The 23,081-nt window shown below is 37.0% G+C and overlaps 5 protein-coding genes across 6 annotated transcripts; 3 read left to right on the top strand and 2 right to left on the bottom strand.

Moving 5' to 3' along the window:
* Positions 1–1,217: 1,217 nt before the first annotated feature.
* Positions 1,218–2,744, top strand: LOC113763007 (serine/threonine-protein kinase-like protein At5g23170). Its single transcript, XM_027306681.1, has one exon. The coding sequence runs from the start codon at positions 1,281–1,283 to the stop codon at positions 2,385–2,387; it is 1,107 nt and encodes a 368-aa protein (XP_027162482.1). The 5' UTR covers positions 1,218–1,280; the 3' UTR covers positions 2,388–2,744.
* Positions 2,745–6,428: 3,684 nt separating this feature from the next.
* On the bottom strand, positions 6,429–9,651 carry LOC113759299. Its single transcript, XM_027301866.1, has 5 exons — positions 8,200–9,651; positions 7,105–8,067; positions 6,955–7,020; positions 6,765–6,860; positions 6,429–6,647 (listed from the first exon to the last, which is right to left on the bottom strand). Exons 1-5 carry the CDS (start codon positions 9,649–9,651, stop codon positions 6,429–6,431), a joined length of 2,796 nt encoding a protein of 931 aa, XP_027157667.1.
* Positions 9,652–10,942: 1,291 nt separating this feature from the next.
* Positions 10,943–16,156, top strand: LOC113763167 (zinc finger transcription factor YY1). The gene is made up of 6 exons (XM_027306902.1): positions 10,943–11,308; positions 12,092–12,150; positions 13,293–13,489; positions 13,872–13,961; positions 14,388–14,531; positions 15,323–16,156. Exons 1-6 carry the CDS (start codon positions 11,223–11,225, stop codon positions 15,854–15,856), a joined length of 1,110 nt encoding a protein of 369 aa, XP_027162703.1. The 5' UTR covers positions 10,943–11,222; the 3' UTR covers positions 15,857–16,156.
* A 748-nt stretch (positions 16,157–16,904) lies between these two features.
* Positions 16,905–19,211, top strand: LOC113761779 (mediator of RNA polymerase II transcription subunit 22a-like). Its single transcript, XM_027304909.1, has 4 exons — positions 16,905–17,094; positions 17,602–17,784; positions 18,265–18,330; positions 18,601–19,211. The coding sequence occupies exons 2-4, from the start codon at positions 17,614–17,616 to the stop codon at positions 18,844–18,846; spliced, it is 483 nt and encodes a 160-aa protein (XP_027160710.1). The 5' UTR covers positions 16,905–17,094; positions 17,602–17,613; the 3' UTR covers positions 18,847–19,211.
* Positions 19,212–19,582: 371 nt separating this feature from the next.
* Positions 19,583–21,821, bottom strand: LOC113761427 (40S ribosomal protein S12-like). Of its 2 annotated transcripts, XM_027304410.1 has the most exons (6): positions 21,731–21,821; positions 21,497–21,543; positions 20,562–20,847; positions 20,189–20,254; positions 19,856–19,896; positions 19,583–19,713 (listed from the first exon to the last, which is right to left on the bottom strand). In XM_027304410.1, exons 2-6 carry the CDS (start codon positions 21,502–21,504, stop codon positions 19,638–19,640), a joined length of 477 nt encoding a protein of 158 aa, XP_027160211.1. In that variant the 5' UTR covers positions 21,505–21,543; positions 21,731–21,821; the 3' UTR covers positions 19,583–19,637. The 2 variants fall into 2 exon arrangements, with proteins under 2 accessions (XP_027160211.1, XP_027160212.1); XM_027304411.1 differs by having other exon boundaries at positions 19,626–19,896; positions 21,731–21,818.
* Between the last annotated feature and the right edge of the window lie 1,260 nt (positions 21,822–23,081).

The raw sequence follows: 23,081 nt of genomic DNA, 5'->3' as shown, positions 1-23,081 counted from the left end.
GTACCCCGCCCCGTCGTGCATCGAATATAACCTCGTTAAAGGCATTAGATGAATCAAACCATTTGATACTCGAATCGAGTTTGATTTGTTAAGACATCAATCAATCAAACTCGGTTCGCCGATTAATTAAGTCAAATTTGAATCTCGTTTCATGTTCAATAACGTTCAAATTCGATAAAGAGTTCGTTTAATATCAGTTCGGCAAATAAGTAAGCCAAATTTGAACAAAATTTCAAATCGTTAAAATAATTAAATAAATTTGAACATTAGGGCGTTCAAGTTGATCGGATTCGTTTACACCTCCAACTATCAGAAGCAGCTGGAGACACCTATATAATTCTTGCTTCTTGTCTCTCTCTCTCTCTCTCTAACCATCTTGGTGTTCAGTTGTTCCATTCTTCAGGGAGGTGACCTCATTTGCCTTTTGCCCTTTTCCAGCTTGAGGTGCAAACGAAGGCTAACAAGCGAGACTCTTGGATTAAGTTGGCCTTGTAAACAAATCAATTAAGTTTTTCTAAATAATTCTTTAGTTACTTGTGCTGGTCTAGATTTATGAACTGGTATAGTGTAAAATGGCCTCCTAAATGCTTATCGTTTGATAAAGTAAGATTTGGCAGCCAAATGTGCAAAGGATGACACTGCAGCGTTGCGAGCCAGGGAGGCTACAAAAGATGGGGATTTCCTTCCTGCCGGCTTTTTAGTTTGGATCCCCATTTGTATGAACGTTTGAAACTAAGAAGATCCTCAGAATCTTGGCTTGAAAAGCTGGGATATTTTACCTGGTGGATTAAAAAGGAGGGTTCTTCACATTTGACAGCAGTGTGATAGCAATTAGTCTCCAAATGTCTACTGAAATCTTTCCGGTACAAGAAAAGTCGAAAAGGTGAGGGAGGGTCCAGAAAACCAGCTCATATAGCATTTCTCTCATATCATGGTTTATGCCTTGTCAGACACCTTCAACTTTTGGCTAGGACATCTTCACCTTTTCTTTAGAAATTTCATTCTCTTCTCCCACTTTGAATTTTCTAATTTTATATACTTTACTTATTGCATTCTAGATCCTTTCTTTAACCTCAAAGATTCCTTCTTTTCCTTGTTCAAGAAAACGATATATTCCCATGTTCATACCAAAACACCAAAGCGACTAGAAAACGCGTCACCGATATCTACCTTTCAAAGATGTCAAGCCACGGGCTTCATATACATGTGTCCTTTTAATTTGTTGCATACTCTTATATATAGCGGGAGCAGAGTACTTTCGATCAAGGAGGAGCCAAAAAATGCATGAATTCAAGTATGAAGAACTTGTTCAAGCAACTGAAAGCTTCTCTCAATCGCGACTTGTCGGTAAAGGGAGCCATGGCCATGTTTACAGAGGCATTCTGAAGAGAAATGGTTGCGAACATGATCAGCTTGTGGCCGTAAAGAAGCAATCACTAGGCCTTCAAAAGCTTCGAGACAATTCGAAACTCGAAAATGAAGTGCACATCGTATCATCACTGTCCCATAATCCATACGTGATCAACCTTCTTGGCATCAGTCATGACTCTTCCAACAACAAAGTTCTTGTCATGGAATACATGCCTAATGGAACCCTTCATGAAATGCTCCGCAGCCCCGTTGGGGCGTCCTCCTGTCCCCCGCCAACATGGCCAAAACGCGCCCAAATAGCTCTCCAGATAGCCAAAGCCGTGCAGTTTCTTCATGAAGCAAGGCCACCAATTGTTCACAGGGACATTAAATCAGCCAACATTTTGTTCGACTCGGATTGGAATGCTAGGTTGGCTGATCTTGGGCTTGCGATTAGAATGAATCATGACTCCCTGAACCGGCAAATTGACTCACTGAACCGACCAGCCGGGACTATCGGTTACCTGGACCCTGCTTATACTGTTCCTAGCAAGTTAAGCACCAAAATTGACGTATTCAGCTTTGGAGTGTTATTGCTGGAAATTATATCTGCCAGGAAAGTGATGGATGTTTCGAGATCACCATCTTCAATTGTTGAGTGGGCAATTCCGTTGATCCAAAAGGATCAGATTGTGGAAATATCTGATCGAAGGGTCCCTATTTCGCGATTTACAGAAGGCCTGATTAGGAACATGCTGAGCATTGCTGGAAGGTGTATAAATTTTAGAGAAACTGATCGCCCGTCAATGGGAGAAATTGTCAGCGAGTTGGAGAACTGCATTGTTGAACCGATTAGATTTCCAGTATGGATGAATCTCCTAAGGAGTCTCATTCAAAGGAAAATCGGTACCAGAAAGAGCAAGACTGCAGCTAGAGCCGCAACCAGTATTGTTTGTGCACCACATCAAGAAAATGGTCATGCTGATATTTCAAGAGGGAAATTGCTGCTAAGGGAAATATTGGCTGATATTTCTTAAAAAAAAAATAAAACGAGACGAGGGATTTTCTTTTCTTGGGCCAACATGAACTCAACTGAGTCAGGTGATCGAGTCTGGCGATTGGAAAGTCAATGATCATCCTAATCCATTGTACAAAAAAGGTTGGTCCTGCAGGATATTCTCCACCAAGCGCAAGATTATCAAAAGTTGTTGGCAATCGGAATAACAGATAGCTTTATCGTAAAGCCTCGTTGATCCATGCTGATGTCCTTAGATTTGCTTGTTTCCACTTTAATTTTTTGTGGGGGAAATCTTTGTTGATTTCCTTCTTTGTAATTTACTGCTTGTAGTTTTCCTGAGGAGAAATTTGACGAGTACTGGAATACTTTTCCTATAGCTGCTCAAGTCTCAGCACTTGCTCTCTTTTCCCATGAACAAGTTTCAGCACATTTTTATTTGGCAAACATAGTATAGATATGAGCCCAGAAAATACTCGAGGAATTAGACATCAGACATGAAAATGTCAACTAAAATTTGGTATAACTAAACAATTGGCAAAAAAACAAAGGGCTGGCGGTCAACAACTTTTTTGATATCATGAAGTCAACTACGGCCATAATTTTGGACAAATTTAAAGGAGCATATTTTTCAACACTGGCCTTGCGTGGTGAGATATTAAAATTGGTAAAGCAATGAGTCATTTTCATTAATTTTCCGCGACCTGAATATTGTTTCATCATGTTTGGTTCTATTATCAACCCCAAGCAACCCTCGTCAAAGTTTGGTAAATAACCTTTGTGAATTCTGATTATAGGTACATGGGGAATTTGGAAATTTATCCGTCACCTGTAGGAGAAAAATAATCTAAATGCTTCTCGATACACGAACTACAAAAATAAAAATAAGCAAGACTTTATACGCTGTAATTAACTCTCCTCGCAAGAACTTTGACAAAGAGTTAGTTATCCTTTTAATGTTTGGTATCACTATTAATTTTCCTCCTAACATTATATTTGAATCATTTTATCCCTAACCCCCTTAGAGGATTGATAATGGCTAATCGTTCGAACTTTGAGAAGTAAAACAAAGGAATGGAATTTTCTTTTTCTAATGGAAGCTTCTTTTTGCTGATCACATCTTTTTAAAAAAAAAAGGAAGACGAGGAGGAAGAAAACCTTTAAATTAATGTAATCGAAAGTCAAACAACTGGATTTGTATGGATCTCTTCTTGTTTAAGGCATCTACTCAGTCCGAGCTTCCTTTCATCTAGGATGCATCTCAGATCCTTGACCGCATCGGGTTGTCTTTTTTTTTTTGTCAAAAAAGTCGCATCGATAATGCTAATGTTGTGACTTTAGAAACGGAGCAAAGGTCTCTTCCTGATCAACTAACGGTGCTCCCACCGATTCTTAAAAACCAGAAAGATTAACATAGGTTTGTTCTCGATTACATAGTCAAAATATTTTCTTTCTTTCAAATTGTTATGGTCGAAACATCAGTATATATACTCGAAAATTACAGTAGTAATTACACATTTTTTGGTTGTTATTCAATGTAATATATATTTCTGGATATATTTGAGTTTATATATTTTTTGCACCTAACTAAGTTTTTTTCTAAGTCATTTCGGCTTAGGTAATTAGTAATTGTACAATTTTCTTTTATAACAAGATTTTCATATAGATATCTTCCAATCCATCGCAATTCTAGAGTAACCTTTTCGTCTTATATAACGTTGTACATAAATAAACTACGAAAAATATTTCATAGATGTAGGTTTAGATTCCATGATATATAACGTTGATTTCAATTTGAAGCATTCTTTTTCATGCAAGTGATATTTATCGTTCAGAGTATAATACAAAGTGCAATCAATTGGGTAGTTTTTGGGGGTGAAACATGCCTAGATTGGTTAATCAATGGCTTAACCACCTCACTTAAATGTCAAAGGCTTTCACTATTTAAGTATTCATAGGTATTGTAATCTCTAAATCTTTTGCTTTATAAGCTTTAAGTTGCTAAATTTGGAAAGTTGAGGGATGGAAACAAAGGTAACTAAGAGCTTTAGCCACTAAGTTCCAAGGTAACAACCAACATGAATTCTTGTTGGCCTCAACAACTGCCAAGACATTCATAATACTGAATTTCCAACTTAGAATCACCAAAGTACCACATTTGATTATGTCCAATTCTATCTTGTTTTCTTGTTTAGAGCAATCAAAAATATATGTTCAAATAGACAAATACACTTTTTAACTTTAATGCACGTGTGTCCTTAGTTTTTTTTTTTTTTTAATGAAAGAAATTTCCACAAGTGATAATATTCAATCTGAGAAAGCATGGAAGGATTGCATCAATAAACCAATTTGTTTATTCAATTTGTTAAAAATTACTTAAAATCTTTTATTGCTGCTTGTCATAAGTTCAAAAAAAGAGTTTTGGTAATCAATAGCTGTTGAGGTTATTTTTTTTTTCAACTCCAGTAATAGACTTTTGTTGATTAATTAAATCTAATCTCAGATTAAACTCCAAAAGCTGTTGAGGTTATTGGCCAGGAACTTCTTGTCTCGGCAGATCAGGGCTTGAACCTACGTTTAAAAAAAAAAGAAAAAAAAGAAAAGAGTTATGATAAGTTGTACAACTAGCCCCGAAAAAAAAAGTAATAATAATAAATACTAGGGAAAATTGCAGAAACCTCCCCTGAAACTACTGACAGTTGCACTGAGCTCCCCTCTAAGTTCTGAAATGGCAGATAGCACCCCTCAACAGGAACATTAAGTTGCAAAATCAGTCCAGGCAGCTTCAATTCCCATTAAAAAATTAGCTGTACAAGTGAGATAAAAAATTTGTTCCAAATTTGCCCTGATGTTGGTTGACAAGTAGTATTAACAAGAGAGGGGCTTTTTCATTAAGCACAAGGAAGTTCAGGGAGTATAAATGCAACAACATGCTTCCAGATGATGACCTGCAACAACTTCATTTGCTGAGAAACCAACAGCTACTTAACGGCTAATTGATGTAACTAAGGCACTAGCTTATAAACGATGGTTAGTAGCAAAATTAATACCAGAATCTGGACTTATGTATGCAGCAGCAATTTTCCAACTCAAAACACAGCTTGCTTGATACTCAGTTTGGCAGTTTCAAGTCATATTGCAGAAATCAGAAAATGGCTTCTTCCAGCCACAGGAGAACATCATGGAACTCTCCTACATCCTTCACAATACAAAACAAATATTGCTGGTGCAATAGAAAGGCAACATTGAAGATTTCTGAGTCTGAAAACAACCCCAACAAATTATACTTTTTTTGTGCAAAATGCAAGTACTTCCAGTGGTATGAGGGTCCAGAAGAAGAAGAGGTTAACAGTAGAAACTATGACACCAATTCAGTGCTACAATCGCACCTACAGCAACAAAGGTCTATGGCTGTTAGAAGGGAAATGCCAATTGTTCTGACAAGTGCAGTGGCTATACTTTTCATCATCAATCTCATACTTGTTGCTGTTTATGTTTTCATCCATATTGTGAAGTCAATAGGCTGATGCTATCCAGAAATGTACATTAGTGATGAAGTAGATATAGCTGCAGTTCGAATTTATATGTAAGACATAGGAGAGGAACAAGTTCCCTTCATCATGTATGCAGCAGCGTTTGTAGTTTACAATATAAATGCAAGCCAGAGTTCTGTTTATATCTACTGTCATCAATACAAAATCACTTGTTACCAACAATACAAAACAAAACAGTCACAGAAGCATACTTGTATTACAAGATTAATGCATTAATACAACAAGTTTGATCAGAATTCAGTAATTTGAAGTACTACAAAAGTGAAACACAACAGGCAAGTAATAGCAGAGCATGACTGAGCAATCCACAAAAGGTTCAAAACACCATCTGAACCATTAAATCACTTAGAACAGATGGTGAGGATTGCAATGTCGTGAGAGGCAGAAACATGTCTAAAACTGCCACAGTAGAGTACAAAATAGCTCTGTTATGTACCTAATTAATGGCATACTACTGAGTTGATACTTTCAGCAGTAAGCATTCACTTGCCAAAACTATAGAGATAGTATCAGAATTGCATACTAAAACTACTATTGTTGCTAACATTTGTTGAGTGCAGTGTTGTAGCTGCATTGATGGATTCAGATGCAGGTGTAGCAACTTGAAATGTAGCAATTTGCTGATGACCAGCTTGTTCCACAATTTGAGTGATCTGAGCAGTATTTGAGTAGTTTCTCTTGCTGCTCCTTCTAACAGATGCTCTAGTATTGCTTAAAGGTCTTCCTCTCTGCACAATCACACGTGTTGAACATTACACTCAAGCATTTTATTGAAGCATATCATAAAATGCACTCATTCAATTGCACATTTTTCTTTGAAGTGTTGCTGTGCTCTGATTCTGCACATGCACATTCACAGTTGCAGGTGCAGGTTGAGTTGAAGGAGAAGGATTGCTGCCTTGGCTTGAGTGTACAACTGGAACATTGTTAGAGACATGATCCTAGCAGTAAACATTGACAAGTAGTATTAGTTTCGACAAGGCATGTGCTATAAATGTTACAATCAGAAGCTTAAATAAGTTAAAAAAATCTTACCCAAAGAGTTGCTCCTGACAGGCCCGTGTTTGCAGTCACTCTTCCTGGTTTGCCTCTTCTATAGCTCTGTTGTTAAGGAACAAGCTAATTATAAGTAATGAATTGATATAAAATAATCACATTCAGTAGCAATTTCAGCACATATAACACCTGCTGGCCAGTAGTTCTGTTGCCATTCTTCTTATTCTGGACATGTGCTCCTTGACATGACCTCTTGTTGTGATCAAAAGAGCCACAATTTCCACACTTGATATAGCAAAGTCTTTTTGGTTGTGACGCGGACTGTTCTTCATCATGTTCCCTTCTCCTTTTAGTCTTTGGTCTACCTGGAGCTCTCCTTAATGAAGGAGGCAGGACTGTTACAGGTGTAACATATGGCATAGGTGGCCACATTTTCTCATCAGGAATTGGATGAATCATACTTGAATATGTCTTTAAGTACTTATCTCTTGAGAACCAATGCTCACAGTAGGATTCCAGCTTTTCTCTCTTGTAGATAATCCCTAGTGCAGCATGTTTACAAGAAAGGCCTGAAATTTGAAATGTTCCACAATCACAAGTTTTAGCTGATAAATTGACTATGTAGGACCTGTTCATATCCCCCACTTCAAATACATCAGTAGAAGCCATAGTGAGTTCACATTGTCTTGATGCTTGTCCTATTTTTTGTAGTTTACCAAGCATCTTTGGTGTGATGGCAGTGGTGAGCATGCACCCTTTCTGATATCGCTTATGCATTTTCTTCATGAACTTCTTCCTCAACCCATCAACAAGTGTCAAGATAGGCTTCCCTCTTAACTCACCTATCCATGCATTGAAGGACTCAGTGCAGTTATTTGTGACATGATCACATTTTAGTCCAGTATTGAAGGTATATCTGCACCATGTTGTTTTAGGAATTTTGTCCAAGTATTTCCATGATTCTATGTTTAACTCCTTTATGCTAGCCATGGCTTCATTATGTCCTGCAACATCAAAGCTTTTTGCTGCTCTCCAGAACAAGTTACTAAGCAGAATACCAGGAAATTGAGCTTTAAAATTACTGCAGATATGCCTACAGCAATGTCTTCCACTAGCAACAGGCACTCTCTCTTCATAAGCTATATTCAAGCCCTGAAATGATCACCAAAACATGCAAACAAGTTACACGAAAAAATACAGAATCATTGACAAGTACATAACTATTCCAGAATCTGGATGCATAACAGAATCAGAATAATGTTCAAGGCCTGTTGTGAAGCTCACCTTTTGCCTGTCACTCATGAAGGTTAGAGGACCATGAAAACCATTTTCTGAAGTAAATGGCCCAAAAAACTCCTCAAAGTAATGAAAAAACCAACTCCAGGTTTCTTTATTTTCAGCTTCAGCCACAGCAAATGCAATAGGAAAAATGCTATTGTTAGCATCTAATGTGACTGCTGTGAGAAGCACACCACCATAAGCACCTTTTAAAAAACATCCATCAAAACCAACAAAAGGTCTACAGCCTTCAACAAATCCACTTCTTTGAGCTTTGAAACTAATAAACATTCTGAGAAATCTAGGCTCAACAAGAAGAGTAGGCCTATCATAATGTATTTTGCAGATACTTTGTGGGTTGTATTTCCTGATCAGCTCTGCATACTTTGGCAATTTGGCGTACGATTCAATGTGATTGCCTTCAATCTCATTTCTTGCTTTAGTTAGTGCTCTATACATCTGCCATTTGCTTGGATGCACACCATACTTAATCATCTCAGCTTCTACCCCTTTGGTGGACATGTTGGGGTGAATTCTCATGACTGGAACTAGTTTCTTGGCAATCCAGTCAGCTGTAGCTTCTGTGTTCTTCCTGTCCATCACACATGTGTGTTCACCTTGATAAGTCTTAATCATAAAGGTCATGGAATCTAAAACTGGTGATGCATGGATTCTCCATTTGCACCCTTCAACACCACAAACAGCAGTGACTCTGCTCTTCTCATTCTTTAGTCTCATAATTGGAAATCCTTTCTGAATTACATAGTCCTTTAAAGCTGCTCTAAATGCATCGACATTAGTAAATAGTTGACCTTTCTTAAACTCTATCTCTACTTTTGGGTTGTACGTCCACAGTTTTGATTTCAAAGCTTGCTGAACAGGGTCAGTTTCTTCTTCATTTTCAGAATAAGGAACTAAGGCACCCTCCTCATTGTCATCAAAATCAGAAAATGACATGTCAGATTCACCACTATCGCTATGAACATCTAAATCTTTCTCATTGTCACTATCCATGCTGTGCAGCCAGCTTGAATCAGAGCTGGAATCACTATATTCACCCTCAGAATCATCAATGGCAACAACACATACCTTGTCCTTTCCTTTTTCTCTTAAGTTCAAATCAGTGTTATGACCATTTTCATTTATCTGATTAGCTTTATAAGATGGAATAACATCCATATCCTGCACATGCACATTAATCATTCTTCCAGACTTATGCATTTCAAACATTTCACGTACACTATCATCATCTGTAATATCAAACATACGATCTGTCTTAGGAATCTGACACCTCATATGTATTAACTTATTCAGATGCCCAGGGACTTCACCGAACACCTTCTCAGCAACATCAAATAGTAGATTAAGGTAACAGTAACCAATTGGATCGATATTTGGATTTCTCACTTGTTTCTCCTCATAGTGAACAACCATATCATAAGTAGAAAAAAGAGCCATCCTAGGTTTCAAAAGTGACAGAAACTTAGCAATGTAAGTAGAAAATAGCAGACAACTGTATCTAGTTTAGACACTTATGTCTACACTGATGACTAGTCATGAACTCAAGACTATTGTAGCATTCACTGAGTTGATACAAGTCTTAAAAGATCGAAAAATAGATCATGATCAAAACATCCATTGATAAACATGTCTAAAATAACATGAATAGCAGAGTACAACAGCTCGTCTAAAACCAGCTACAATATCATCATATTTGGCATTGATCATTACTGACAATAACATCACATTTGTTTCTGATCATTACTAACACATTCAACTCATGATGGAACAACAAACATGCATTCACTGCACTCAGTATTCAAAAACATGATCATACAAGAGCTAAAGTACAAATTTATTTACCTACTCCACTTCAGTTCTTGCAAATTAACTGCAGTTGATGCTCAAAATTGGTTCCTAGCTCACGGTCACATATGTTGTTTATCTCTCACGGACAATCAGCCTCCCATGAACTAAGCCAGAGTTCCAATTTTCTTCTCTTATGTTTCCTTCTCTCAATGGTCAGAATTTTATCTGCAAGGCACACTCTCTTATGCTGCAAGTAGGCAGCTTGTCACCTCAAGAGCAACTTGTAACAAATTGGCGCCAATTCATGGCGCCATCTTCCTCAGCAATTGCCGCCCTGTTCTTGCCTCTAAAACTAGTCTCACACTAAAGCATACTCTTAATCAAAGCTGGACGGAGACTACAGCTTGAGTTAGTTAGTTAGTTAATTAAGAAGTTAATTAACTAATTAGATAATTAGTTAAGCATCTAAAGTTAATTAGTTAATTATCTATTTATGTCAACAGATAATTAGTTAATTAATTAATTAGATTATTAGTTATTTAGTTATTTAGTTAAACTATGCATAAATAGTTAATTTAGTGTAAACTACAATTATCAAAATGACAAACATTTTATTGGGTTTAAGTCATCACATTCTTTGGTAAAATTAAATTTCAGTGAGGGTATGTTAGTAAATTGACCATGAAGAATCTATTAAATTGTGTCCGCCTTTTTTTAGGGAGGTGATTGCTATTTCAAAATTCATAGGGGAGGTCAATGCTATTACCATAAAACTCAGGGGAGGTTTCTGCAATTATCCCTAAATACTATGGGGATGGGGTTGTACGTAATTAGATAGGGAGAGGACTAATTTGAAGGATCCCAAATCTGAGCCCTCAAAAGTACAATTACCCGAAAATGGTTAAAAGTATTTTTTTGTCGGTCTGATAGCCGGAGGCCCGTAAACCGGTTCAGTCACCATCCTGCAGCCGGTCCGAGTTAAATGTCCATCATTCCATGGCGGACTACAGTCTATAACTCTCGTAATTAGGGTTCATAAGCTTTTCAATATTTCGTTCCCCATTTCAATTTCCCACTGATTGGAGATTATATTTCTATCCAATTCCACCGTTTTTTCCTTTAATTTTCCTATCTTTTACGTACTCAAAAATGTTTAGAACCCTAGGAGTCAGTCGTAATTAATTTCGTTCACAAGATTACCGGTGGTTAATTGAGGAGATATGGAGACTCACATAACTCACAATTTGTTTGAGAGGCGCCACATAATCAAGTCCAGAGCTCCTGCGGTTAAATGGACCAGAGAATGGTACAAATCCCCTCCACTTCTTATATACGTGTTCATACGTGTTTATGATTTTTTCAATGGCTGCTCTTTTTTTTTTTTGGTAATTTATATCCATTCGAAATTGTTTATAGTACTTGTTTATAACATTAGATGTTTGATGCATATTTAATGTGAAGAGAAGTGCATAAATTAATTGAGCATGAGAATTTGCATATAGGCTCATGGTCAGTTGGGAGTCGTTCTTGGTGCACCTTTGGACCTCAAGAGTATAGTGATCATGTTGATTTTCGAGGTTCTTATTGGTTTATTAGTTCAAGAGTTTGATAATGTTAACTATGTCGATTTTCGAGGTTCTTATTGGTTTAGTTGGTAAAAAAAATCAGAGTTTGACGGTGTCATTATTCGTTTGGAATGGTTTCTTTTGCCTTTCAATAGTATGGTTTTTGTGATTATGTCGAGTTTTGAAGCTTTTCATGGTTTATTTAGCCTAATAGTTTGGTATGCTCTATTGTATACTGGGTTAAGTGTTTAGTTATTATGTCCATTTTTGAGTTTTTCTTGGTCTGCTTTTTACTACTGGATGGGCTGAATGATGTGTTCTGGTAAACAGCAAATATTTTTTTTCTTGCTTGTGGATGGTATTCTTGTTTAGTAGGGGATTTTACTAGGATTTTTGGTGTTTAAACATAAAGTTCTCTCTTCGCTGCATGACTTTTAATCTGACTTAGAATAGTATATGAGAAAATCTTTTTTTCTTGTATATATGTCTAGATGTTTTCTAAATTTGACTTGCTGTTTTCTTAGGGTGCCACAAGACGTTGTTGCAACAGGAGGAAAGTGCCTTCTTCTAAGATGGGTTAATGGTTAGTTTTTGATGGTTTCGCTTGAACAATGATACTATCTGGCAAAGTGGATTAGGATCGACTATTTTAGGAGGCTATAATACATGGCTCGTACTTTTTTTTTCCCTTTCAGTTCTCTTACATAATTATCTAATTCTCATTGGTCGTTCTTCTTGCATGTTACTGAAATTCTCACTTTCACATGAATGTTCTTTTGATTTCTTTAGTTGATTTATTCTTTTTTTTTTCTTGGACAGACTTGAACAATGTCAGATAGCTTGTGATTGTGTTACATGCCAGCACAGACTTGAATTATAACCATTTGTTTTATCACTTTTGAAGCATGCGGGGCTGTTCTAATTTTTCTTTTACTTCACCTTTTCTTTTATAAGGTGCAGAGGTTGAAAGTTGTTGTGATAGAATGAAACTATGTTTTGTTATTTGGAATGAACACCTTTTGAGATGGTTGTTTTGAATTATTGTATAAAATAGTTATTAATGTGGGAAGTCAATTCCTGTAATTTCCGACAATTTCCATTGGATTTCCACTTTGCATCTTATCAAGGTTTTTAAATGAAAATCCATGAATATTAGGAGTCAAATTTATGGCGTGGGATAGATGTTGGCTAACAGCAACTTGAGATTTGTGTCCGTGCAGAAAGCCTGATTCAACCCTTTAACTTTTCTCAATTTCATTAAAAAATTTTAACTTAGCAATACATAGCAAATCCTGAGGAACTACTATTGTGATATGAGGAAATCAGGAGTTAGTTTATCTGAACGGCGAAGGATTTTATTTTCTTTCTACTATGAGCAACTGGGTGTCAGAGGGGTTGATCTCTAAGTGGGATGGTGAGCAGCTAAATTGCTCGGCAGTGAGTAACTTACTCATGGTTGGCAGAGAGCAACTTACTCAGTGAGATAAGATGGCAGATCTAAAAGTTTCAATTAGCTGAGCAAAATTGCTTTTTGCTGTTCTATTGCCATTTCTGTGCTGTTGCTCAGTTATTCTTTTGTGTAATGTTTTCTGTGGTCAGCAGCATTTCATCTTCTATATCTTTTTTCTAAGTAACATTTTGCAGATGTAATTCACCTAAACACGTCATTTTTGCATTCTTTTTGTCAAGTGATTTTGACTTGAATTCTTGTCCCTTTTCTTTTAGAGGCCACATTGAAGGCTATCAAAGAGAAGAAAGAACCAGAATTGCCAGAGCCAGAGCCTGAACCAACAACTGAAGTTCTCTTTCTTTGTAGTTATGAAGGCTGTGGAAAGACATTTATTGATGCAGGAGCCTTGAGGAAGCATTCACACATCCATGGAGAGAGGCAATATGTTTGCCACTATGAGAATTGTGGAAAGGTACTTTAATAAATATTTTCCATCATGCTGGACAATTAACTTTTAGATATAAAACCTTAGTCAAGGATGCGCTGGATCAACTTCATTTCAATTTTAATAAATTTTTCTGTGATTTGCATTGCTCTTCAAGCATTTTGGATTAGTGATTTTAAATTTCTGCTTTGAATTTCAGAATTGTTTCTTTTGTGTGAATCGTGTCGAAGGTTGATTGTTTCTCTTCCACCCCACCAGCATACTCTCTTTGTAGGAGACCAGATCATTGCCCAAAATCTTGAAATATTGCTTCAGTCTAATTCATGAAAAAATTGAAGAATATTGTTGAATGATGGCCTCACATTCCTCTTCTTATTTCTCGGTATCGGACTTTTGAATTATGTTGCAGAAATTTTTGGATAGTTCAAAATTGAAGAGACACTTTCTTATTCATACTGGGGAGAGGGATTTTGTCTGTCCGCATGAAGGGTGTGGTAAGGTAATTAAATTTCTTTACTCCTGGAATTGTACCATTACTGTATGACTGCTTTTCTTCCTTTTCCTTTGTTAGTCTTTTTTAAAGTTTGTCCTTGGTCTAATTTTGGTTTACAATTTTTCATTGATTTATGCTTCTTTGCTATGTTCATGTGTGATCTACCTTAAGTGCATACATCTCTCTTTACTTTTTCCCCTTCAGAATTCTTGTGAACACAAATGATTAGTTTTGCTGAGTTGATAATTATGATTAGAGAAGGGGACATCTACTGACCAGTATTTTTCCGGGCCCTATATGTGAGCCTTTATATGAATGATGAATGACCTGTTTATTTCTGCAACTTGAAGGTTATGAAATGTCAGACTCAAGACGACTATCATCACGCTCTTTTGCCTAATTTTGTCCTTTTCTTGGTTTTTTATGTTGCAGGCATTCTCATTGGATTTCAACCTCAGATCACACATGAAAACCCATTCACAGGAGAACTACCATATCTGCCCGTATCCAGATTGTGGAAAGCGATATGCGCATGAATACAAGCTAAAAAATCATATTGCGACTCATCATGAGAAGGTCTATAACTTCTCTGTTTCCTTCATTTTCTTTCTTATCATATAGTTCTGTCTCTGTCCATGAAGAATTGCTTAGTCATTCTCGTTCTACGGTTCTTGGGAGAATTGGCCAACTCTTCAGATGGTGGTTTTTTGCGATACATGACTTTGTAGGATAATTTTTGTTCTGTGCACGATGATTACATATATATATACATGTATGAAGGTTTACCTGTATGAGGTTTTAGCTAGCTTCTGTTTACCTTTTAGTACCTAAATGTATACTGATATGCTTGTTTCTATTGATGTTCCAAAATGTTTTGAATAGCAATGGTTCTACCAAATGACTTGCTTGAGCTGTAGGTGTATATATATCAGATATTATTATGAAACGAGGGTGTTATTGGCTAACCAGGAGATCAGACTCAACATAGGAACGCTAAACAGTTTAATTTTGTTTGACATTTGGGTGAATCTGACAAGAGCAGCTTCTTGAGTTCAAAAATTACAAGTGGCTCTTTCTGAATAGTTATGTGGCAACTGGCAAGACTAAGGTGCTCTTCATGCAAAGTGATTGCATGGATTTTGCAATAGATGTTTGAGAGCTGAGATTTTGTTACTTTTGTAGTTGGACTTCAAACGTTTTAGATTGCTTGTTTGTGCTTCTGTCACAGCTATCAAGGTCTTCAACGTATTCAAGCTTGCTGTCATTTGGATCTGAGTTTGTGACAAAGCATATATGTGTGTTCTTGTATGTTAGTAGTTGCTTTTAAGCACTCTCTATGGTGCTGATAATGGTCCTCATTTCTGCAGAATATGGTAGAAACTCCAAAATATGCCCTGCCACCAGAGAAGCCAGTGAAAACTCCAAAATCTTCAACAGCAGCTTATAGCTCCGCGTCATCAGACCGCCCTTATGCCTGCCCTTATGAAGGGTGTGAAAAGGCCTACATCCACGAGTACAAGCTAAATCTTCATTTAAGAAGGGAGCACCCAGGCCATTTTAAGGATGAAACTCCTAAAAATGCCCAATCAACAGCTGAAAATGACATGGATGAAGCCAGCGATCAAGACGCATACGCTGGAAAACGTGGGAACGACAAAATCCAGAAGCAAAGCAAGGCAAAGCCAAGCTTAAAGTTACCTCCAGCAAAAGTTCAACGTAAAAGCTCCTCCAATGCTTCTCCAGCTAATGCAAGTGTCGTGAAAAAACCTTGGCCAGTAAAAGAAGAAGTATATGATGAGGAAGATAGTGAAGAAACAGAAGAGGAACGCGAAAATGTCGGGGACGGTTGGAGGTATGCCGAAAATGAAGACGATGACGAAGAGACGGAGTATGAGGACTGAATTAGCTGATATACACATACGTCTATTCTATGCACATAATTTGGTGTTTGCCTCGTCTTGTCTGGAACGAACTTCATGTCGTCCGTTCTCAGCGTCTGCCTTCAACCAAAAGTTCAAAATTCTGCCTGCTTGAGAGACGCTCTAGAGCTAGTTCGACATGGTCATTCTTTATTTTAACAATTGGATGTAATTTTAGTCAAAAAATGTTTTATTACTCGGTGATTATAAATTTGCTGGGTCTCTCACTGTTGAATGACATGACACGGAACTAGTCAACAAATATACTTCTGGGGCACATTTGTCATACTATTTATAACTCATTATTTTCTAGCATTTAATTTGTGAATTAGTTAATTTACCAAAAATAATCTGTAAAAGCATTTAAAATAAAATTTACATACATACATATACATATATATATACATATATATATATATATATATATATATTTGTTTTTTAAAAGAAAGCGCAACTTATTTTCTATGATCCGAAGTGCATTAAAGAAGAATTGCATTTTGATTTGAATTCAAAACAGTTTGTTGTGTTTTATATTTTGTATTATAATAAATAACAAAATATGTAATGTAATACAAAAATAGACTTCTAATTAAAAAAAAAAAAGAAAATGATGGTATACTTCTAGTAATATTGTTGCAACTTGTATTAAATTCATTGACCATGGTATGTTAAAGTAGTATTTACTTTTTATTTTTTGTCAAGAACATAAGTATTTTGCAATGACAAATCTCACTCCATGATAAAACTTTTAACCTCAAGATGGAAATAATACAGAATATTGGTCAAGCACACTAGATTATTTTGTTAGACATTCATCTGAAGATTTATTCAAAATGAGGGAAAAAAATAAAAAGATATATTCTTTGAAATAAGGATTAATCCTCTATGCAGCACTGCGCACCATATAAGTGTGTATATGTATCAAAATCCGCCAATATACAATCACTGAAATAATTTTGAAAAAACGAATCAGTCAATACCTGCCCAGAACGCCTCCTCAAACCATCGTCATTCACCAACATAAGCCCACTAGGCCCAATCCAATATCCACTCCAGTCCAACCCAGCGGCCACCTCTCCTCTCATCTCCGACACAACGCCCGCTCCACTGGCTTGCCCTCCGCCATATCCTTTCTCCTTTCTTACGGAAGCTTCAGTCGGCCTTCTCGTTCCCCTTCCTCAAGGGTTCTTTAGGAGACAAAGTTTAGCGCCTAAATACTGGTATGGAGATTGGTTTCTTAGTATTGTTTTTGGTGTATTTTTTGTTACATTGATTTGTCGGATTGATTTTGCCTATCAATAATGTTTCTGGGATGTTCTTCAGGAGACAGAATTTATACAACTCCCTTTCTGTTAATTAATGTTGTAAAATTTTACATGGTCCAGAATGCTTTTATAGTCTCCGAAAGTGTTGCTGGTTCCTTTGATCTTTATTGATTTATTTGTTGCTTTTTTTTTTTTTTCAATCATCTGTGCAATTTACCGATTTAAGTTACAGGGATGTAGATTATGTTATTTGAATACATACCTAGAGGCTGGCTCATCATGCTTTTAGTCCTGATATAGATTACTATATGCTGTTATTATTTCCAAGTTAAGCATTATTTCCGTCGTAAGAAGCATAATTTAAATACTAGCATCAAGTTTGTAACTTGTCCTTACTTCTTGCCATCGACGTACCTTGGTTATATCTGAGCTCATACAAATCTTCACATGTCATACGTACAGTTCGTAGCCCCAATGAATAAAGGAGGGGTAGGAGGAGTTGGTCTTGGAAGCGGTGGAGGAGGCGGGCCAACTGCTGCTGCAGCCGCTGCAGCTGCTCAAAAGCAGAAGACCTTGTTGCAGAGAGTTGATGCTGACATTGGAAACATAGTTGACAATTTTAGTTTCCTTGTTAATGTTGCCCGGGTAATCTTATTCTCTCTCTCTGTTCCACAGGATGCTTATTCTTGGCAGAATAGTGTTGAGGCAGTTTAGGAAGAGTCTAATTTTGATTTCACATTATAGTGTCACATAATGTGATAGATTTAGAGGGCTGCTAGTTCTCCCACTGACTACTTCAAATTCTTTCTCCATGGTGTCTACTAAAAGTTTCGGAACTTGATATGAGAATTGGACTTGTTTCAGTTTACTTCCTGCAGTGGTATCTTGATAATCACCCAAAAACACCCTAATAAAGCGTAAATAAAACTTAGGAGAAACTTGTCAAGACCCCACTTCAGAACTATGACCTGAAAGGAGGGGAAATGACTGAAAACATTGGCAAATTTGTTTCCTGGGCACATATTCACCTTGTAGATTTTGTTTCTTTGAGGATGGCGCAAGGCTCACTATCATCGCATGGCCGATGGATGGTATAAGCTCCTAACAAATCTAAATGTGTTTTAGGTGAATGATCCGCCAGTAAGAAATTCCCAAGAAGCTTTCATGATGGAAATGCGTGCAGCCAGGATGGTAATAAATCTCTTATTTGTTTGACTTTATGCAGGTGTTTATCCTTGAATAGCATTGCTGAATGGACATTACAGATAAGCTACATAGCTAGGGGATGAGATTGAAATTGTAGAAGCTTTCTCAAGGGATTGGAGACTGAAAGATTTATCGTGCTCACCATCTGCTCTTCTTTTGTCAAATCCTTATATTTTGTGTGCGTCTTTGTGGGTCCATTTACCATTAAATTCCATTATCTTTGTTTTTTTCCCCTTCTGTTTACTCTAAAAACAGGTGCAAGCAGCTGACTCATTGCTTAAGTTGGTCTCAGAGTTGAAACAGACAGCAATCTTTTCAGGATTTGCCTCTCTTAACGACCACGTAGAGCAGAGAACAGAGGAGTTTACCCAACAGGCAGAGAAAACAGACGTGATGTTGGCCAGGATTGGAGAGGAGGCTGCTGCTAGCCTAAAAGATCTTGAGTCACACTACTACTCCTCTTCTCAGAGAACAAATATGCCCTTTCCTGCTGATAATTGAAAGAGAGGAATACCACACTCACCTCTGGGCTGCGAGGTCGCTCGAAATGCGTGATTTTGGTAAAACAAAGACGAATGCTGTACATGCAAATTGTATCTTTCTTGAAACGCGGAGGGTTTTCCTTTTGAGGTCCATACTGAGCCTCTGCCGGGAACTATCTTTTGGTTGTGGATGCCTTCAAAAATTAGCTGTATCCTAGAATAGATTACACATTTACGTAGTTGAAAAACTTGTTTCTGAAAATAGTCTAATCCAAACAGAGTGTAAATCTTAGTATGCCGTGGTGGATGCTAGCTATCATATGGGCATTGAATGGTAACTGACTTTAGTCGATGCTAATTGCGAGGTATAATCCGTTTTACCTATTAACATTTTTCTGCTGCCAGTAGTCCCTCAGCCATAGTTGCTTTTAGAAATTCATTATAGATGATCCTCCCCGAATACCCCTTCCCCCCCCCCCTCCCTCTCTTCTCTCAGGCCAAAAAAGCATCGTCCGTGACTTTTGAGTTATAATGTACATCATTCCTGTTGTCTCCGAGTTAAACAAGAAGGTAGGGAAAAGGAGGAGAAACAAATTTAAAAAAAAGAAAAAGAAAAAGGGCAGAGAATAAAACTATAATAAAAGAAAATTTGAAGAACTATGACGGGCCCTCTTTAACTGATTCATTTTAAGAATTAAGACATTGTTGTCTGTGACAATAAGGTAGTAATGCGCTAAAATCACAATGGTGTGGTAGGGCCTAACGGATAAAGAACGTTCGTAGTTCGCTAGTTCAAACTTTAGCCAAGATTCATGTAAAAGTTGTAATCAAAGAAGAAGGTCCAAAATAAATGCATACATCCTGTCTTGTAAATAATTCGAGCATCCTGTGGAAAAGAATGAGGCTCAGCAACTATAGAGAAAGAATCCTAAAAAGATGGATAGAGTGGAGCAAAAGATATGATTCTAAAATAAGAGCCTCTAATCCATGCGTTCTCTAATCCATGCGTTTAATGGGATTTCACGTACTCCTGAACAATATGAAGACCTTCAGTCTCTTCTCCATAATCCTGCAAAATGATTAGATCATCAAGTTTGACGAAATAATTTGCCTTATTCCAGATTAAGGGAGAAAATGGCCGGAGAGGCACCAGGAGCTTAAAAGGGAACCAAAGCATAAGGAAAAAGCCTATCCATTAGACCCGCTTATTATTCAGATATTACCAGCATTTTAGCACAAAGTATGTTTTATAGCTTGCTCTGTCAACAAACACACTTTTTCCCAAATAAGAAAAGAAACTTGCAGCGTTTACTCAATAGTAAGGGGATTAGTCCATAGAGATATGAAATCACAAAATTTACCTTCACAACAATGCAGGAGCAGCCAACTACCTTCCTTGCATTACCTTCAGGATCAATTTTACACAACTGTAGACAATAAACAGAGGGACTGGAATTAATAGAACAACTAACTACTCATATTCTCAAAGAGGAGTGTTAATCTGAAAAGAACATCAAACTGTTGGCAGTAAGAGAGCACAAACATAGACAGAGCATGCATGCATAGGAATTTAAGAGTCTTTAAGCTTCTTAAAAACTTGCATTCTAGTTATCCGGATAAAAGAAAGGATAGGTCATGCTTAAAGCTTTTAAATTGTAATCTGCAAAAGATAGCTAAAAGTAAGAAATCATTTAGCAAATGATAAGAAATCATTTAGCAAATGCTAATACTTACACCAGCCCATTCACCAAGAGTCTTGGCACTAGGTACTGTAATCAAACTGACATTGTGATCAGCGCAAAGAGCCTTGACCAGTTTTACATAATCTGGCTGGTCACAATCCTCTGCTAAGACACAGAGTTGTGCAGCGTGCTTCTCAATTATTTTAGCAGCCTCATGCAGACCTCGAGCAAGCCCTCCATGAGCCTTTGATTTTTTCAATACCAATTGCAGAGCAGTCATGATGTCCATAGGTTCTCCAAGGGCAGGCGCAGGACTCTCTGCAACAACAACATCCTCTCTGTTGCAACAAGGGATACACAAACAGAACATCATCACATAATTGTAGGGGAAGAAGATCGAAGATACAAAATTAATTGATGAACGTTTCCCCTCCTGCTGATACCGTGAGATAATTGAATGACAACTTCAATAGCATTGGCACAACATGGGACCAAAAACTGGATGCTAGAAGGTTTGCTACAGATACAAAAGTTTGTGGGGCTTGAAAGCTACTCTTTAGACTGGAGTGGCCCATACTGCCTAAGAGACAGACGCAAAACTAACCCAAAAAGTAGTAAAGAAATTGACGAAGTCCAACAATATAACAGACCAAGAATTCAGCATATCATAAAACTAACATAACATGATTCAATGGCACTTGAGCTGCACTGCAAGTATGTAGCCAATCATGCGTAAGTTGTTCTCAACCTAATGGTTTCATCAGTCTAGTCAATTGATCTTTCTCAAATGTACTACAAAATAATATCCCTTTTCTTCCAAACCCCATTTGCTTTCTGGGTTCAACCATCCATGCTTTGAAAAAGGAAAAAAAGGCTCGGCATTTACCTAACTAGTTTCAATTAATCGACAGAGGCATAAATTTTCAAGTAAATCAGAATGGCAAAAAATTAAGGAAAGAAAAAAAAAAGAATACAATTTAGACATACCCAGACATTTTGGCAGACCGATATCAAAGTTTAAAAACCTCTATTTCCTGTGACGAGTAGGCAAAAAAAAAAAAAAAAAAAAAGTAGATTAAGAAACAATCGGGCAACAAGTAAAAATCCAGCAAATCTGCTCTCGTCATATTCCAAGATTAGTATCTTATGCAAGATAAACGTGAACAGAATCTGCCAAATCAAGCATAATATTGTACTACAGAGTAGCGAAGATGGCAGGACCTGGAACTTTTGAGGCAGCAAATCTTCTCAGGCAGGCTGCGTAGAAGAAACAGTAAAGGGAAAGAGGGCCGAGGGGTTTCGAAGGGTTTATAATTCATGCCAAGCGTACAGGAGTAACAGGACCATATTCTTTTGCCGAAATTGCTCAATGGTCCTTGAATTTTTAATATTTTTCCCATTTATGACTTTTCTTGTAAAGTTTGTCATAGTGCACGGAAGCAATTGCTATTTGCTAATCAAAGTAAGGACTGCTAGTTTATCATTGATTAAAAAAAAGTCAACATTTAATTGGATCGTGTGAGTATAAAAACAGTTTATTTTTGTTAAAATATTGAAATTTAGGGTACTACATTTCTGTTGTCTTGGCAGCAAATACCTTTCTAGATAATCTCCCACGTCCAACCTATATGTCTTGTCAGCAAATACTTTTTAAATTGTCATTTTTCTTAGGGGTGATCTTCATCCTTTGCTTTCTTTTTAACCTTTTTAATCACCTCAACCTCTCAAGTTTCCAGAATAATGATTCTGTTGTTGTCTGTGAAGCAGCTTGTGCTTGATCCGTAACATGTGGTTATTGTTTTGTTACACTATTGGTGCTGCTAGTAATAATAAAAGCAAAGTAGGAACTAGGAAGCAACAACAGATACAAAATCAGCATGGCTGGTGTGAGTTATAGTAAGCTCTCCAAGTATAACTTTCTATGGAAAATCCAGTAGCTACTAACAACCACATACAACACGAAATGAAAACTTTGGTGTTTTTTTGTTTTTAATAAAAAATTTTGAGTGAGTTCGGTTCCGATCACTATCATGGGTCAAGAGTATGTTTTAGAAATCATAGATTATTTATAGAAATTCTTACTATCGCCGCCAACATAACTCTCATATCGATAGGGGGATTCGAACACTTCTTTCTGTGCCACTAGAATGAGCATCTAAGGGCCTCTGTAGTACTTGTCACTGTAGAGTGTAATTAATAGTTTAGATGAGATTATATCACCTTGATTCGACTTAAATAGTTCATTAATTACATAATACGATCATACCTGTAGCTACACATATCGCCCATCCCGACATTCATACGCAACACATTTAGCAATTAATAAGTAATAAACAAATGAATAGGTTCATATTCACCTAAATTGACGTGGATCTCCATGATTCCTTAGATGCTTGACGTTTTCTTTTTTCCTTCTTTTGAGGTGCTTCATCGACAATGTTCGTAGAAAGGAGAAATAAAAAAGGGCAAACCCGAAAAAAAAAAAAGAAGATAAAAGGTAAAGGAGTGATTAGGACCATAGTTTTGCAAGCACGAAAATGTAAATAGTGGTGAGTGAGATAGTGAGAACCAC

The sequence above is a fragment of the Coffea eugenioides genome, chromosome 2 (genome assembly GCF_003713205.1).
Source record: "Coffea eugenioides isolate CCC68of chromosome 2, Ceug_1.0, whole genome shotgun sequence".
NCBI classification, from domain to species: Eukaryota; Viridiplantae; Streptophyta; class Magnoliopsida; order Gentianales; family Rubiaceae; genus Coffea; species Coffea eugenioides.
Note: the sequence above shows the minus strand (reverse complement) of the source record. Positions and strands in the feature narration are given on the sequence as shown.